The sequence below is a fragment of the Notolabrus celidotus genome, chromosome 7, assembly GCF_009762535.1.
Source record: "Notolabrus celidotus isolate fNotCel1 chromosome 7, fNotCel1.pri, whole genome shotgun sequence".
NCBI classification, from domain to species: domain Eukaryota; kingdom Metazoa; phylum Chordata; class Actinopteri; order Labriformes; family Labridae; genus Notolabrus; species Notolabrus celidotus.
Genome location: NC_048278.1, coordinates 19195490 through 19214934, shown reverse-complemented (window position 1 = coordinate 19214934; position 19445 = coordinate 19195490). Strand labels below are relative to the sequence as shown.

Below are 19445 nucleotides of genomic sequence, written 5' to 3'. Positions count from 1 at the left end.
ACTTCTTTCTTGACCTGGATCATTTAAACTGACTATTTGGAACAATAAATTGACTTTATATTAAGTTTTTGGTCGGTAAAGATTGTAAACATTGAATCCCAAAAAGTATTAATACTTTAATTGCTGATTAAATAATTGTTTCTTTATAGCCACATATAGCACAATCAGACACATAAACATAAACATTAAAGCTACTGTAAAGATTTTTTTAGCTGATTATGAAACAGACTAAAACTAATACTAATGCCTCTCTATGACCAACAGAGACCTTTAATCAGGAGATTACTTTAATGTTATTGGTAATTCCTGAAAAACCTGCTGCAGGGTAGGTGTCAGATGAGGTGATGAACAGCATGCTGCATAGACATTATTACATTTTCCTAAGCTAAATATTCATTTGAGTTCCATGTAAGACATTTAAAATGAAAAAATACTCTATTTTATTGTATGAAAATTATTTTTATACATGTACTGGACAGAAGCAACAAAGAGATTAACTTTCTTGCTTTGGCCAGGGTGAAAAATTGACATGACCAAAAAATTTCTCACAGGAGCTTTAAGTTTACACAATTTCATGACATTCATCAGGATGTTTGCAATTATCTTTTCCTTTTTTTCATGTTAAATATTTGACACTGTACTTTAGAAAACAAAAGTTAAATACATTTTATAATTTATTTAGAGTTCATAGCACAATCATAGACTGCAGGCTTTACATATCATTACTGTTAATGTGTTAAAAAATATAGGCATTTTTATTTATTACAAATTATACTATTAACATTCATAAAATATTCTCACACAGTGTGCATGGTATTACATTCTGATACCATATGTCTGATTGTTCAGATTATATATCCACGTCCTGCAAGTTGCCCCAGCTGGGTCCCACCTTGACTTTAGCTTTAAGCTTCACGTAAAGTTTCACTGCCGTCTCCATCTCCCTCTTGACTATCTGAGCAACCTGATACAAACAGGAGTTGTAGTTATGGTTAAATGTGTGGTTTTTTTTTAAAAATGTGTTTCTTGTGATGTTGTACAGACAATCTAAAAAAACGTTCTTACCTGTATGAGGTCTTCCTCCGGGGTTTCATAAATGAGCTCATCGTGCAGCTGCAGTACAAAGTAGGCTCCTCTGAGTTGACCCCTGCGCAGAGTGCTGGCTGTATAACAGACACCATAAGACATCATCACACACATACCTATTATCCGTGATATTATGACCACTTACAGGTAAAGTCAGTCATATTATCTCTTAACAATTGCATCTGGGTGGGATTCTGTATGCTGTGCAGCAAGTGAATGCTTTGGATCTCCTAATGTTATGGCTGTTCAGCAACTTTCATTCATAGACTTTGAATAAAACAGGGGTTGCACAGGAAGTTGTAATTTCCTGGTGTGGTGTTTGTACACAGTATAAGAAATTGAGAGAATCAGGTCACCTGAGTGTGTGTGCTGGTGAGAGAGTGGAGCAGCAGGATACGTTTTTCTGAGTCGTCTCTGTATGTTCACTGTGGCCAGTTTAACAATGTCTGCTGCTGATCCCTGAACAGTTGTGTTCACTGCCTGGCGCTCTGCCTGAACAAGAGGGGAATAGAAAGACAAAAAGGATTAATAAATGATGCAATAAATCACATGTAAACAACATTTGACAGCTTTAATTGAAACCTGACATTAAGCTTACATGTGCTTTGATGTGTGTATTAGTGTTGGTGATCCCAGGTAAGTATCTCCTGCGGCCCATCAGAGTCTGAACGTAGCCGTTCTTTACACATTTCTTTATGGTTTCTCTGAGAAAAGCATTGATTCCTGAAACACAAAACATTACGCACAGGTATTCACCGTTTCTATGTGTGAATTTGAAACTTGCAGTAACTTTTTCATGCAGAAATTCTCCTACATCCCACTGCTTTTATCTTTGATTTTAAGACAAGACAAGACAAAATTATTCAAGGTGTGGAAAATAATGAGTGTGTGTTTGCTTGAGACACCGTGGAAACCAAAACATTTTCTGAGATGGTTCTGTTATCAACAACTACTGCAAAGGGATAGAGGGGCCCTGCAAGTCATTTTGAAATGTGAAATTGCCCTGGAATGTAAGATATTCCCTCGGATGTACAGTAAAGAATGGTTGAAAAAAGAGAAATACTAAATGAATGTACTTCTGGTTTCCTATAAAGAGACTCTCACTAGAAAAGCTCAGCCTTAAATACATGGATGGAAATTACTATGGAGGATAACAGTATTTGTCAATCATAAACTGAAGTCATTTCTACATTTTGGTATAAATTGATTAATTACGCAACTCCCCAGACACCTGATATTATTTCCATGAATGAGCATCTGTGTTGTAAAGACAAGACTCCCTACTTGCACAGTGTTGTATTTTTTTTGTCTTGCTTTTACCTGTTTCCTAATATGCAAACACCTTTGTTATGTACATTTTGGGACTCATGGCAGACAAATATGTTTAACAAATATCAATACAAGAAGAAAATTAGGAAATTAAAAATAATTAAAAGGAAAATGTATACCTTTGTATCTGGCCTTGAAGCTTTCTATGTAGCAGGCTGCATCATTTTCCTCCACTCTCATTTGCTCCCCCAAAGACTTGGCTCCCATCCCATAGATAATGCCATAGCAAATCTGCAAAGACCAATGTATGAAAAAACTAATGAGCTTAATGGACAGAATGCATGTATAGCAAATGCTCTCTGTCCTGCTCAGTTGTACCTGTTTTGCCTGCTGTCTTAGGTTGTCGTTCACAGACTCTGGATCAACACTTTTCCACTCAGCAGCAATGCAGCGAAACACATCTGCTCCTCCGTTCAGCACCTGTGAAAACAAAGATAATCAATTCTTTGTTTTTACAAATGTTTTGGTTAATGTATTTTTTGTTACTATCCACTGGGCATCTAAAACACTGACCTGCAGGAGGCGCTGATCCTTGGAGAGGTGAGCCAACACTCTCAACTCCAGCTGAGAATAATCAGCTGCTAGTATCATCCCACCTACAGTTCAGCACAGTTCAACACAGCTTATAGAGCAGTCAGAGATGAAGTAACAAAATACAAAGGGTAAAATTATATTATCATAGTCACCTGGAAAAGGTACAAAGGCATGTCTCATGCTGACAGAGAAGGCTGGTCCTTGTTCTGTATTTCCAGCTGCAGCTGAATGGACCAGGGAACGTCTTTTCTTCCTGTAACAAAACAGAAAGGAAGATGAAACAGCTCCCTTGGTCATTACTAGTGATTTAGAGATTAACCAACGCTTTAGCTGGCCAATGGAGAGAGCCTCTAAGAGTAAAGTGCATTATTGTGTTCACTCTTTATCTACCATAATCTGCATCTGGCTTTGTAAACCGGCCCTTGAGTGAAACAATTCTTCTCTTGATTATATTCTATTTCTGACTTTTGCTTAAAAATGTACTTTATCTTCATTTTCTTTAATTACATCTTAAGGTAAGACTTAATGCAGTGAAGCATAATGGTTGTATTGTATTTTTATTTACAAGCTATAATGTATATTGCAGTATATGATGCATATTACCATGGAAGAGCAGCCTCATAGCCCAGCCAACCAGAACACTGCATAAATTAGCTCTGATAAAGATATATTTACCCTTCCAAAAATGTATGCTTAGCAGATTTTTGTAAACTAGATTTGATTGTAAAAAAATATATATATTTAAGTATGTAGAATATGCAATATTTTTCATAATGCAATATTTGAATAATCGCACATTTTTGCTTGACTTTCTTTGTCCAATTATAACTAAGATGCCCCTGACCCCTGTGAACCTACCCTGGTTTGGTGTTGCGGCAGCTGTCCTGTGAAGCTGGGCTCTCACCCACCTCTGTAGGCAGCTGAATCTCAAAGTCTTTTGGGACATTCTGTATGTTGGGTTCAGTGAAGCTCACCCTTCCTGACAACAGAATAAGCTGGGTTATTACATGATGTTTACATTTATAAATACATTGTATATGTATTAATGGCATTGCAGAGTGTCAACATGAAACACATCTCATTCTGTAAAGACAGATACATGTAATGTCTTTGTGTAAATGTCTGTTAATGTTACCTGTGGCTGTGTGTGTCTGGGCGATGGGGTATATTCTGTTCATGTTCAACGTAGGGTGGTGCTGCTTCTCTCTCTGCAGGGGGAACACCACTTTGGTCAAGGCGTTCGTGATCCGCCTCCACTCCAGAATCACGCCTGGTAACGGATGCATTTGGCGAAGCTTCTCCAGGACATCCTGTCATCATCACTTTATTAGTAACATAGTTTATTATTACATTGATTACCTTTCAACTCACATAAAAGAAGTTTCACTTTGGTTGTGCTGAACTGCTTCCCAAGTCGGACTCTGCCAGCTCCTCTCCTGGCGTAGCCGAGAGTTTTTTTACTCTTTGATCCATTAATGTCACCGTTTGGAGGCAGGTGGAGCTCCAGAAACAACACCTACAACACAACAGTTGGAGTTATTATTTGAGCAGTTTAAGATGATGTTTCAAACCATGTCAGGGTTAAAGAAGAGGGGGGCGGACCTGAGCGATGTCATCAATGCTGGTGAGGGAGAAGGTGTGTCCAGCCAGACTGTAAGCCTGAGACTCCAGCTCTGTGAGTTTTGCCTGCATCACATGCTTTTGCCTTTCACATTCTTCCACACTGAAGCCGACGCCATTCAGTTCCAACAGGGCCAGACACACCTGAGAAGGCATCTCAGTGTTCCTGAACACATCTGACACATGCAAATAAAACATTACTTCTCTTTTTTTCAATGCATACAATTTTAGAAATATTGTGTAAATGTCTGTGTTTGTGTTTTGTACCTAACATGCCATCTTTCTTAAGCAGACCAGTGAGATGGTTCATGACAGCGTGTACGAGCACACTCTTAGTAGCTGCTCTTACACGAGGACAGTGCGAGTGAGGATTCCCGAGGCCGACCAGCAGAGGTAATTCTTCAGGACAGTAGACAGTCACCATGTTGGGAAGAGTCCTCTCCTCGCTGCCGGGGTCAACCAACCAGCAAGCAACCTTTCATAACAGAGATACTTTTGAATCCCTTGGTGAAGTTTTTTAAGGTATTGCAGTGCCATTCAAAATTCTAAATGTGGTCCAGTTTTAGTTTGAAGCTGAGTGTACATGTATGTAAATTAATGTGAGGTATGATTTCTTTTACCTTGGGGTCTTCACAGTTCCCCTCCAAACTGATACCACAGCTCAGCACAAGCCTCTTGTACACCTGGATTATGTCATACATGACTGTCACGCCTCCTTCTCCATCTCGTGTAGACGGCCTCCTCAAACAGCCCTTCACCTTCGCCACCCTCTCACTCACTGGCAAATCATCATCCAGTGGAGGAGGAGCAAGACTGGCGCTCAAACCTGAGGTGTGACAAACAGGCTTTACTGAGGAAAAACTTTAGGATTAATGCCTGCAGAATACCAATGCATGGACAGTGTATGCTATACCCTTGCTCTGCTCCTGCTGAAAAGATATGTAGTATGCATCCCTTGCTCCCCAGCAGACTGACAGTCCAATCAGCACCAGTCCATCACTGTCTCTTAATGGAAACCCCTGGAGATTGTCAGGTTTCTGAAGGGCTGCTGACGCTGCAAAGAAAATGTCTGCATGGATAAAAGTGCATGCAACACAGACTATGCTGTACAGTTCAACATGAGGAAACTGGGTTTTTTACAACGTCATAGAGTATGTGTATCTGTAGGGTAGATTTGAGGAAATGTTTGAAACCAGGAACTAAAAGTATATAACTGTTCAAAATGAACATCAATCAAATTAAGAGTTGACTTATTGTAGATAACAGATCAAAAACACAAGTTCAATAAAGATGACTTCTTTGCGGCACCTGAAAACAATACAGAACAACATAACTGCAAGTTAATGTGACTTCTTCATGTCTTTCAATTACCTCTCCTGTGTTTCCCTCCTATTCCCCCCTCAGGCTGTTCTCTGTGCTCCCTCTTCTCACAGGCCAAGGCCAGAGAGAAGCGCTCCTTTGTTCTCCACTCAGTGATGAAAGTCTCAAAGAGATGCCTGTCACTTGCCACGTCTATAATGGAGAAGATGCCGGAGTTGCTGGAACAGAGTGAAGCATCCTGGGACAGCTGGAGAGTAAAGCCTTCAACGGTCCCAGGTGATTCTGCATCAGAGGTAGGCTTTGGTTGGGGGGAGGATGGAGAGGCAGGGACTGGTGGAGGGCTGAGATGTTGGTTGGAATGTCGAGACAGACTTGTCTTTGAATCGGAGTGTGAAACAGGTACAGTCTTCATGTTCTTTTCCTGTATGTGTCTTTCATTAGATTTGATATTCGGCTGTTCAAAATTCAAAACAGCTTCTGACATATTATCTCTGTATCCTGAACAAGATTGAAGACCTTGTGTGATTGCTGAGGGGGTTGACTGGTTAAGCGGGCGAGCCATCAGAGGTGATTGGACAGATGAGGTGGTCAGTTTGACTCTGGGAGTGACGGGTGGTGTCTCCTGAGTCGGCGGTATGAGATCAGCAGCAGAGCTTGCTCTCTCTGTTGCATGTGCATTATCATGTCCGGAGTTTTTTTCCTCCAAGGAATCACAGTCAGCAGCAACTACCTGAATGTTTGGCTTTCTCCTTTCTCCACTCACCTCAGGCACATGTGCTGTATTTGCAACAGGTATCAGTATGTTACTGGCTTTGTGGCCTGTTGTTGTGTTGTTGCAGGGCTGGTCAGACATGCTAGGCCAAAGGTCAAAGATCTCCTGCAAACCAGGGCTGCAATGAAGAGTGCTTTCAGGTGCATTCTGGACCTGTGGGTGTTTTAAAACTAAATTATGTGACGATAAGACTCTCGTTCCCTCCCCTTCTTTAACTCTCTTCTCTACCTGCCCTGCATTTTCACCCTCTTTTTGTATCATTCCTTCTCTGACGTCTGCTTTACTTCCATCCTGTGCATTATTATGCTGTTTGATTTTGGATGTACTGCCTTGATCATCGCTAGCTTTGACCTCTCCCTGCTTATTTTGAGATGTAGTTTTAGTTGTAGACATGTGCTGTGCCTGCATGTGACTAGGTTCAGTTTGTGGTTCTGACACCTGTCCCTCATGCACAACACAGTCTGCATTTGGTTGACTTCCGTCTTGGTCTTTTTGAACTCTCGGACTATGTCTGTGCAAGCTCTGCCTCTCCAGAAAGTGCTCTCCTACCAAGAGCGAGTCGCCCCACTCTGACAGGTTAAAGGAGGACTCGCCCCACTGGATCGCCTCCTGATCTTCCGCTTCCTGATTGGCGAGAAGCTCGCTGCGTCTTCGCTCCTGGGTTGATGGAAGAGGGAACTCATCTCTGATCTCCTGACCAACTGATTCCTCCTCCTCCTCCTCTTCTGATTGGTTTAGGACCTGAGATGGACTTAGATCAGCCAGCAGGGAGCTGCTGTACAGGCTGTCAAAGAGTAAGCTGCTGCTCCTATTCACACTCTCAGAGGCCGCCTGGTCAGCAATGAGGGCCTGATTATCATCTGTAACTTCGTTATCTTCAGCTAAATTTTCAGCAGCTTCACCAGGAGAAATCTGTGAAAGCAATGTCATAGATTATGATTTTTAAGAAGCTAACTCCTGGAGTCCATTCCTTTTACTATCATGGATCATTCATGCTACTCACCTGTTGACTGGTGTTAAGGATGAGCTCCATCTGACTGTCTGTGAGAGAAATATTAAATCTGGGACATATATTTACAGGAGCTTCACACCTCCCATCATTTGTATCCATTTCTATCTCTACGGCTTTCTCAATTGTTTCCTCCACTCTTGTCTTTCGTGTTTCAGCCACCTGACTCATTCTCTTATCATTTCCATTTCTTCGTTGCTCTGCCTGCTGAACAATGATTCTTTCTGTCTGAGTGTCCAATTCGAAACTTTCTCCAAAACTGTCCTCTCCTTTTTTAACTTCTCCATCAGCCTGGTCCTCTCTCTCGTTTCCTGCGTACAGCTCAGGAGATGAGAACTTATCCACCTCTGTGCTGTCTATCCGTCTTCGCTTGGCTTCAGGAGAGAATAAGGGAACTGAGGCAGGAGAGGTACACAGAGGAGAGTCTATCATATCTGCGTTAGCTGGTGTAGAAACTCTGGGTGGTTCTTGAACAGTCATAGGTACTTGACCTGCAGGCTCCAAATGTTGGCATACAGTGGGCGTTGAATGGGATGTCTGTGCAGCCTCTACAGTATCTTGTGGGCCTTTGTCGGTCTGTATCGAGTGGAGCACTTTGCTTAGAGCTCTTGAGTGTTTCAGTCTGCCTGGCTGTACAGGTGATACAGTGATCCTCGTTATGTGTTCTTTTGACACCACCTTGTGTTGTTCTTCTGCGCGGGACACTGGAGCTCTAAATCGAGGTGGATGCATTGGGGAATGAGGGGGCTGAGGAAGTAGTGATGGTTGAGGTAGAGGGCTGGATAAAATCTCAGCCAGTTCCTGAGTCAGGCTTCTTTCAGGAACTAGGCGATTTCTTTGGTGTGTCTCTTGACAGGTTGAGTTGATCTCTTCATTTGGACCCTTTTCTTTTGGCTCTGCTGTTTTGCATCCTGTGTGCTTTTGTTTTTCTGCTTTTGCATCTGGATCCTCTGTATTATTTGCTACCAATATGTGTTCATTTTTCTCATCTTTCTCTGATGCTTTACTTCTTTCAACTTGTGCTTTACTGCCTGTTTGTTTGTTTTCTGCCCCTTTCCTGTCTTCCTGTCTGTACTTGCCCAATTTTCCATTTTCTACCTGCTCTTCAGGCTTGGACTTCCCCTCCTCTCTTTTGTCTTCTCTTTTTGCTTCTTCTTTTTGACTCTCAGACATCCTTTCCTCACATTCATATCCCCCCTTCCTCTCCTCCTCATTACTGTCAACATCTCTGCACTCGCTTGTTTTTGCCCTTTCTTCTACTTGGTGATCACCCCTGTCACCTATATGTGCATCATGGGAGCTGATATTGGATGCAGACGATGTGTCTGAGTGCCCGCTGTGTCCATCCTGTGAGCTGTTCACAGCAGGAGGCTCTGGAGGAAGTGTTGCCGGGTCCCACTGGATCCCCAACTGTGCCAGGTCTTCCTGTAGGAGGAGTCGTGCCTCAGACACTATCTCAACAGCTGCTTCCTGCTCCGTCAGGGCTCGACCGCCAGTGACCCAGACGCAGCGGAGGCTCCGTCTCTCAGCTGCCTCCATCTCGCTCTCATCCACTGCTCGCTTAGAGCTGGGGGACACACACAGTAACTATTGGCGTTAGATCTAGGATCATGTTTCTGGGAGACAGTATCATAGAGCACTGATGCTTTTGTTGTAATTACTTAATGCAGGCTTTGGGTTTTTTGATACTTATAAAATACTTTACATGAAAGTACTTTTATCTCTTACAAGCACTTTCTGGGAAATGTGCTCTTTGCTTGAGTGTTCATTGTGCTCTTTTGCTTGAGTGTTCATTGTGCTCTTCTTGATTCATCAGCTTTAATTTAATGAGAAGTTTATTCATTTAACAGGCTAGATGGTTAACCACACATCATCATAAAGCCTATTACACTATTTGTCGAAACAGCTTTAGCAGGTATTCATAAAAATGTTGGCTTCATTGATCCATTAAAGATAAGAACACTGTCCAGTTTTCCGAGTTGTGGTCTGGATTTAATGTGCAGGCTTCACTCTATCCCTTATGGCTGATTTCAAATGCATCTAAAGTAATTACACTTCTTCTGTGGTAGCAGTTTAAACATTAAAGAACAAGCATCCATTTGAAACCACATCAACTTGAAAGACTGAGATTAATTTCGCATTAGGGTGCCTTATACTATATGTCAGCAGCTATGCCAAATGTGCTAGTTCCAATGGGCTGCTTTTGTCTAAGATCTACATTTTGACTTAAAGGTAGAAGGGAACATTGCATCCATTAATATTGCCACATTATTTTTATGTTCCCAAATGTACGTCTACATGTTGAACTCTTCAACTTTTGAAAGCTCTGTAATTAATCAAATACATTGTAGACAGTAGGCTGCATTAATTCACTGTTGAACCATTAAACCCTTGCTTGTAGTGTTTGTTGAGTTGATAGACACAGTGGGACCAAACTAAGGGCTTATTCATTTACTTGTCTCAGGTATTGTCTCAGGTATTGTTTCTTACTTTGGTGTTGCCTGTGTGCTGTAAAAAGACTGGTATTATTGTTCACCATTATCCATAACATATTAATATCCTAATGAAACACATACAAAATAATAAACAAACATCTACCTCTTAAAAGGCACAGCATTCCTCAAGGCTTTCTCCACATCATCTACAGTAGCTCTGGCTAGTTCTGCTACAGTGCACAGGCCTTGAGCGTACAGAGTTCTGGCTCTTGTTGCATTCAGGAGAGAAACTCTGACAAGGTCAACCAGCTCCCTTTGGACTCCAAAGCTCAGCCTGGTCTGGTACTGAGACAACAGCAGCTCCATGTTGTGCCAGCCAAGGCGCTTGCAGAACACTGTTACCATACCTGAAGGGAAGAAGACAAAAAAACAGCTCTTACCAGCCCTCTCAAAGTAACTTGATGCAAGAAGCATTTGCACTTTAGAATGATGGATACATGGCTTTGAAAGAAGCATGCATGTGCTATAACATCAGCTAATGGAGTCTTGGCTGTTTATCCATCAGTTTTAAGTGCCTCTCCTTTTAGGATCCAGTTACTTTACCTGTAACAGCCCTCTCTGTATAATGTAAAGTCTTGTGTTGGATTTTCAGTGTACTCCAAAGTGTAACATGAAACCTACCTGCATATGTAGACGCAGACTGCTGGAGAGATTGCAGCTGCCCACGATTGCAGTTGTATTTGGATGCCACTGTTGCCAAAGGAACCTCATTAACCAGATCCTGGAGCACGAGGGTGGTGAAAAACCTGTGAGGAAACAACAGGATGATACATTTGAGGCAAAGGGGGACTTTTTATCAAAACAAGTTTGGAAACTTTATCTATTGATGAGATCAATCCATGAAGATTCTTTACAGTTTCACTTCTCTGTCAATTTTATCCAATGGAAAAATGTTGGGAATCAGTCTGTTTGAAGGAATAGGAAACAACAGAACAAATATCCGACTGAAGTAACAATAAACTACTAAATTCATAATAATTCATTAAGTAAAACCTCCCTTTACATGCCACGAACAATAGCCTAATTGGGATTTCTTCATGAGCTGTCAGTGGCTATTAAAACATGACATAAATGTGTTCACTACCTCTTATGAATAGCCATCTGTCGCCGCTGCTTCTCAGTCTTGGCAACCAGTTTGCCGCCAACAGACCGTGCGAGAAAACCCTCTTGGATGCCCACCAGCTCTGCCACCCTCTTCATGGATGATGACAACTGTTCCCACAGACAGAAGAACTGGTACCAGTCTATGGTGGTCCACTCTGCGTACAGCGGCGTGATCTGAGGAGCATTTCAACACAAAGTGTTTTGTGATTCTTTGCAGGACTAGTTTGGATTCTGTGTTTTAAAAGGTCTATCAAGAATGTGTTGGTGATGATATAAGGAGTGAGTAAACCAGGAGGAAACTCGTTATATAAGTAATCATGCAACATATGTGTACCAGGTACAGAATGTGTAAGTCATTTTCCAGGACAAAGCCCTTCATGGCTCGCTGGAGGTCTGCAAATATTCCCAGAGCTTCGGGAGGGGAGAGGGACGATGAAAGGGTGGCAGCACCCAGCTGGGTTGGACAATACCACTCTTCTGGACATGCAAAGACACCAAGAGGATTCAAAGTGGTTTTGCAGATGACTTTGTCTATCCATGAGGTACAATTAATTTCAACAGCTATCATCATGTCACTTACACTATATTGATTTGTCATGGCATAAGTGGTACACTTAATAATGTCACAAAAAAGCTTGAGATTGAAAATGAACTTAGTCTATTTTATGAATTTTAAATGAAGTAAGAAAATGTTCTGCCAATGGTTTAAATAGTTTCAAATTACAAGTTCTATCATTTCAAAAATGTTGACTAAAGGTTAAAATCACAGCATTAGATGCAGTACCTTGTTCCTCTTTCTGGATATTGATAAATTCATTTTCCATCAGCCATTCCACACAAGCCTCAATAGCTCCTTTGTCGGTTCCTTCATTTGATTCGTTCTTGCCGTCACATTTCATGCTGGCAGCCAGAAGAGAGCAGGAAGCGTACAACCTCACATCCTGTGGAGTGCTGGCGACACCCCCAACAATAATCTGCAAACAGAGTTAATCTTGATCTTTGTACTTCACTTTTTGAGTTATTTCCAGTGGTTCTCGGGCGGTTCAGTTAACAGCCTTACCTCTAGAATAGCTCTCAGCATGCTGGTGGTGACACCGTCTCCCTCTCTTCTCACCAAGCAACTTTTGATTGGCTGAAGTGAACCTATCAGGAGACTGACACCTTTCTGCCGCTCTGCCTCCTTACACACTAACACACTCTCACCTGAAGGAGGCAATCAAATAAGTTGTGAGACTAAAGCAAGGTGTTTTGTATTTTTTGATAAACTTTTCAACTCATTATCAAGTTTTTGTATTCCACTTTTGGTCCAATCGTCCCTACTTACCTATGGTGTCCACTCCCTTTCTTCCTGCTCGTCCAGCCATCTGTTTGTATGTGAGTGGGTCCAACAGGTGTCCGTTGAAGGTCGGAGTTCGAATGATGACCCTGCGGGCTGGGAGATTAACCCCTGACGAGAGGGTAGAGGTGGCAGCCAGGACTCTGACCATGCCCTGACGAAAGGCTCCCTCCAAGATATCTCGCTCATCAAATGTCAACCTGCACACACAAACTTAATCTCGTTATGTATTTAAAAGAAAATCAGTCCCCTTTGTCCCGCCATTTGTTGTTGTTGTTAAGAAGTTGTCTGCATGTGTTCACCAGCATGATGGAAGGCCACTCCCCATGGCACAGTTCGCTGGAGGATGGGGTCTAAACCAGCTGGAGTTCGTCTCAACTGGGCAATAACGTCCACCAGTCCCTCCTGGTCCAGACTCACTGATTTGGCTCTGCTTCACCCTGAGGATCTGAAAGCATGAGACCAGAGTCCAAAATCATGGATATGATCCTCGTCACCAACTCATGGACTTAAATGTAAGCCATCATTTTTATGTAAGTCATATGTTGTGTCTAAGCTATAGCTCAGCCAGCTGCCAGATCTGTAGCTCCAGTTCTGGGCAAAGTCCCTTAAGTTCTGCTACCCTGATGTAAACAGGCACAGAACAGATGGCATCTAGGAGTGCCACCTTGCTTGTCAGTATTTTGATTTAGAAAATGGAGATAATGTTGTTTTACGCTGTTAAACTGGTACAGAACCACTTGACCAGAGCAATGCATAACTAGCAAAGGCATGTGTACGTTAATCTGCAAGGAGAGGGGTCACACTCTGCATACCAATTTGACATTGTTTACCTACCGAGGTTGTGATTCCCTGTTAGCCGTGTTATATAAAGAGTGATCACTTTTGACTGTTTCTAAATGTTTTCTTACTCTTCCTTTACACACAACAGCTTGTTGGATTTCAATTTGTTTTTTAACAACAAGGAATGAGTCACTCGAGAACATCCCAAAAGATTGGAGTTGTTACTTTTTTTTTTTTAATAGCAAGTTGTTTCCAGGGGGAGATTGGCACTGGGCTCTTCAATTCAACTTGACATGTTAACCAAAGAACAATTCTTATATCACATAAGGCAGCACAAACAGTCTTCAGAAGATACTACAACTTGACCTTGCTCACAATTAAATATAGTATGCACAAAGTTGAAATGATTTTATAAATAAATCCAAAGTACCGATGTGTCTGAGGTTGTAGAACTCTCTTGCAATGCTGTCGGCCAATTTCTCACACCAGTTCTTAGAGGGGCAGAACAGCAGCACAGAGCGTCTCTCTCTCACTGTCTCATAGCACAGGCTCACTATGTGGTCATCATCACCCTAAAGCAAAGTGCAAATTTAAACAAGCATCACATTTTAATGGTCATGAAGGAGAAGGCATCATCACGATGACGTGCGTTGGATCATTTCTAAACTACATGCACTTACCTTAATTTGGAGTGCAGGATGGTGAACGTCCGGACCACCGAGAGGCTCTTGTCATAGATTTTGCAGCCCACCTTGAGGTGCTCCTGAAGGGGTACAGGTCTGTAGTCTGTCTGGTAAAGCTCTGCACCTAACCAGCTGGCCAGGAGGGACAGGTTGGGCAGGGTGGCGCTCATACCTATGATCTGAACACCCTCAGAAAGAGACCTGCAGAGGTAGTTGTAGAGATAGACTTACTCAACCTGTAGCAGAAGACAGAGGAATTAACTGTAAATGAAACTCAAGACAAAGTGAAGTAACTGCACAAACCCGGTGATGTTCTGCTTCTTTGCAATAAAGCGGATCTTGGTTAAGAGCAGCTCCAGTAGGTATCCCCTTCCAGAGTCTCCTACCATATGTAACTCATAACTACCACCAGACCTAGTAAAACACATTACACACTTAAAAATATTATACGATTTCTTCTACATAATAAAGACACACTTATAACTGGTACGTTACCTAGTAGACCCATGCTGTCCTCTTCAATGAGCCTGTTAATGAGAGAATTAGCCTTTTCTATGGTGCAAACAGCCACATCCAGAGCTTTGAATCCTCCTGCAGCTGAGGTGCTGCCCATGTATCCCTCCACACAGACTCCTGCCTCTTCAAACACACTCTATAAGTCCAGAAAAACAAGCCTGTTAGACGAACAAAGACAACACAATGTATGTGTTTGAAGAGGCTACCTATCTCTCACCTGAAGGTAGTGCATCTTCTCTTTGGCCACAGAGACAAACGGCAGAATGAACAGAGCTTTTCGTTTTGTCTCTAGCACACGCTTCAGCATCAGCAGCTCTGACACCAGAGTTTTTCCAGCACTAGTCGGGGCTGTAGAGAGAGGATAATAAAGACTGACTGAAGTGACCGACAGTGTAAATCGCTGTGTAGAGAAACGTTTGGTTTCTTACCAGAGTATACCAGGTTCCCTCCCTGAAGCACCTCTCCCACAGTGAGGCACTGAGCCTGCCATTCAAACATGTGGGTCACTCCATGTTTCCCATATCGCTCAAGGACAGGCTTTGGTAAACCCCAGCTAGAGAGCAGCAACTTCTCAGCTTGTCCTGCAGGAGCATGCAGGGCAATGCCTACAGTGAAGCACAGAGAAATGTGACAGCAATCCATTAACTCATTGAAATCCAATTGTTTTGCAATGTAGGGAGACTTGGACAACAGATCCCTTCTCACAAGGTGCCAGGCTAGACTACAGTATGCCATATGTGCCATGGTGGATGGTCTGCCACTATGGGGCCACACTAGTGTGCCGATCCCCCTCAGAGGCATGCCACTCACCTAGGTGTTGCTAAAAAGTGGAAGACCACTTTCATGCTGTCACACCTGTACTGTCTATGTTCACAATGCATATAATAATTAATACCAGAAGTCTTGCTTTATGACAGTTACTGCCATAAATATAAACTGTACACTTTTTGTCTTTTACAACAACATATGTTTAACATAGTAAGGTAAATAAAGGAATGAACATACGTTTCTCTCATCTGTTCTGTGTGCCACACCTTTGATGTGTGCCTCAGTAAGCTCACGGCACATGCAGTGGCACAATTTTTGGCTTACCAAATGCTGCTTTTTTTCTTTCTTTCATTCTAGGCACTGCAGGGCATATCACCCACTGTGGAACTTTGCTGAGAAAAATGCTAAATGAAAGGCTGTTTCAGGAGCATTTTGTCAATAGCCATGCTCAACTACCTGGTGGCATTGTTTGAAAGCATAAAAATTAACTATAAAGAAAAAAATCTGTCTCCTTGCTGATGGTCTTCTTTGCTAATAGTTCATACAGATTCAACAATATTAATTTCAGTCTGTTTTTTATAAGAAACATACAAGTCTACACCAGAAGTTTAAGGCCATTCATAACTTGTGCTGCATTCCTTTACTGATTTACTTTCACTAAACCTACATTTAGTGTAAAGCACTTGAATTGTAATATAACACATCTATACTTACAGACCTTGCCTTACTTGAGATCATAATTCAAATAGTTTCTAAACACCACTACAACTCAGTATCATTTAACATGGCAGGAGACTATATCAAGGTTGGTCTAAGAAACTTGGATTAATTCTGGTTTTAAGATCTTTTTTACTTTAGTTTTGAGCTTAACCATTATTTTGATGACCAATCAGAGAAATGTAGAAAAGATGTATGCAAGGAAAGAGAAAGTCCATGAAGGCCCAGCAGTACATTTTCATCCTGGTAGCATCCTAACCAAACCATGACAGTGTGAAAGGCAGCAGAAAACAACAGCAGAAGATATCGCCCTTGATTGGACTGTAATTCCCTCACCTGGCTGATGTACGGTGTCATTCAAACCACTGAGGTCTAGCCCACTGGGAACTGTGAGCACAGAGGCAGACTGGTTCTGCATCGTCTGCTGGAGTTTGGCCTTCTTCATGGCCGCTGCGAGGCGGGTAGGGCTGAACAAGATATAGTCCCTGGATACATCCAGAGATGGATTGGCATTCGTGTTAGTCCCACATTTGCTACGAGAAGAGTTGGTTGTAACATTATGCCTATTAAAAGGCATAAAGAAAGAAAAAAAATGAAAATAGAAAAGTATAGCTGCACATAATAATAAACACACTTAAAATGAGCATTAATGTACGACATAAGATTTACTTGAAGGAGAAGCCATGCTGCTGGTCGTTTTTTGTTTCTTGATCCTCACTGAAGAGAAGCCTCTGAGCAAGATCTTTGCAGTCATTTCTCCATCCTGGTCTTTTGCCATCACTACTGTGACTGCAGACTACCTCCTGATTACTGCGGCCTCTGTGAGAACCTGTGGGCTGCAGTTCTTCATCACTCTTCCTTGTATTGTGTGAAACTGATGCAAGAGGCCGTGGCAGGGCGGAGACGGATGATGATTCTGGCTCTTTCTGTTCATCCCTGCCAACTGCTACTGGACAAGCCGCAGGCTTTGCAGGGTCTACAGAGTCTAGCACCAGCAGCATCTCTTCATCGAGGGCTAAAGTGGACTCTCCCAGTGGAAAAACAGGTCCTCCACCCTGCCATTATAGTAATACATGTCATTTGTGAATGGAAATTAGAGAGCTGTAGTAGAAAAACTTAGTCACACTAACCATATCGACTGATCTGTTAGTTTTCCTGGATAGATTAGCTTTTTCACGCTGCGGTCTGTCTCTGTCTGGTGGATCATCAGGAGCTCGGAAGCTGTCAGAAAGATGTATTCATCACAAGATAAGACAGGTAAGGTGTCCACCGATAGGTGAATGCATATCTTGGCAACAGGAGCAATTTAGGCAAAACTAATACAAATTATATATATATATATTTATTTTATTTTTTTATGTATTTTTACCTTTTTTTCTTCTTGATCTGGTGTTGTCCCATGTAGCTTTTCTTCTTCAGAAGAGGTCCCGTGGTGCTCATATTGTAAAAGTGTCAAACCCGTGAATTTGATTTAGCATGACATCAGTTTGTTTCTTTATATAAGTTCATAAACTACATTTAACGATGAGTATCAAAGGAAACGAAATAAAAACACCTGTCACCTTTTGAAGAATTGTTTGGATTACGAACTGTCAACATTTTTCATCAGCTCGACAGCACCGTAAAGTCAAAAAAGCCGCCGCAGCACTGCTATCGTGCTCTACAAAAACAGTCCGACGGAAACAAATGCCACAATACAATTGTTCCCATTGACCGCATCAGTTCTCACATTTTTCTATTAATATACCAGTCAACGAAATGATGTTTTGCACATTATCTTTCCCCTTGGATAAAGGTCAAGTATAACGTACGTGTGAGCCATGAAAAGTCCATTATAAACAATACACCAATAATGTTTATCTATGTTGTGCATTTAAGTTGAAATATTTTTCGCAAAAAAATAATAACAAACATCGAAATAAGTCTGTAAAGACTTTGCTTATTCTATGTCAGTGTATTTCAATGTTAACACCTTAACACAACTGATTTGATCTTAGTTTTTCCGGTTTTGTACAGTAGCCCTGAAGGGCAAAACACAACAACATTTCAGGAAACACAACATTTCAGAAAACACAACATTTTAGAAAACACAACAACATTACAGAAAACATAACAACTTTTCAGAAAACATGACATTTCAGAAAACACAACAACATTTCAAAAGACACAACAACACATCACAAAACGGAAAGGGGAGGGACAACACTTCTTGTTTTTGATTGGACAGATAATAGACATAATTTCCTGTTTCTATTACTACTACTCAGCTGAGTCCCTGCACACATTTAAAACTTAGTTGGAAGGAATAGATGAGGAGATGGAAGTAATAAAATAATAAAATAATATTTTCACAAAGGATACACATGTTATGTAGCCTAATACTTCTATGGTGTAGCCTACATATGAGGATATCCTCAGGTCTCGGAGTCCAACCTCATTTGAAAAAGCATCAGGTCTTTTTCACTTCAGAAGCAAAATTTTCCTCTTTTTTCACATTCTGATTACATGTGATTTGATTACTCTTTGGAAAGTACTCCGATTACATGTAATCTAAATGCTTTTGGGAGAGTACTCTGATTACATGTAATCTGATGATTTAAGGAAAAGTAACAGGATGGTATTTTTTCTGACAGGCATGTCAATTGTGTTGTGGTTAGCACGGACAATCTTTAACATAATAATTCTTGGTTCACATCCTGAACTCAGGGTTTCCATGTGAGGAACAATTTTTTCACAATGTCTAACGTGATTTTAAAGTATCCCAATAAAATGTTGAAATGAAAACCCCTAAATCTTAGTTAGATAAGCACTGCCAGGCAGGCCTGTCGTGAGTGAGAATTTTCAAAGTAGGAAACTTTCCATGAGAATTGATAGGAATTTATGGGAATAAACGGGAATAAACCAGGAATTTACTAAATTGAAGGTTGGCTCTTAATAAGGAGCTTAAATATAGTTGGGAAAATATATTTTAGCATAATCCCGACTAAGACAACCAGATTTCATGCAAGAAGATGCTTTTTTATTTGCATGTTGAATGGGACTTTTTTTAGGAGGGAGAGGGGCTCTTTTCATTTAACATTTGTGTCGTGAGACTGGGTGGATGTTTATTGTTTATTGTGTTTATACATGTATTCTTGTACAGACGGTGACAACAAATCTCCTTATTAAGGACAAATAAACATCTATCTATCTATCATTTTGAACAGGACTTTGTTGGGATTGCATTTTTGTTAATTTTTTAACAGGTTGGGTCAGGGGGATGAGTAATATTTAACTCAACATTCATGTTTTTGTTCTTCAATGAAAGCATTGATTGTTCATTAAAATACTTAACACTTGATAAAGTTCTGCTTACAAATGTAATGAATCTGTT

General features: G+C 41.3%; 1 protein-coding gene across 1 annotated transcript; it reads right to left on the bottom strand.

Moving 5' to 3' along the window:
- Positions 1-143: 143 nt before the first annotated feature.
- On the bottom strand, positions 144-17771 carry polq (polymerase (DNA directed), theta). Its single transcript, XM_034687111.1, is given in 37 exon segments — positions 144-964; positions 1066-1163; positions 1443-1578; positions 1685-1809; positions 2535-2646; positions 2734-2835; positions 2929-3011; positions 3102-3202; positions 3808-3928; positions 4085-4259; positions 4337-4465; positions 4552-4745; positions 4837-5044; positions 5190-5395; positions 5483-5623; positions 5941-7573; positions 7665-9237; positions 10269-10512; positions 10787-10911; positions 11250-11443; positions 11604-11746; positions 12054-12243; positions 12330-12472; positions 12594-12804; positions 12906-13027; positions 13030-13053; positions 13819-13960; positions 14069-14086; positions 14089-14272; positions 14375-14466; positions 14547-14723; positions 14805-14935; positions 15016-15192; positions 16409-16635; positions 16742-17127; positions 17203-17293; positions 17442-17771. Coding segments are annotated over 37 exon segments (8343 nt in total). The 5' UTR covers positions 17513-17771; the 3' UTR covers positions 144-850.
- Positions 17772-19445: the final 1674 nt, after the last annotated feature.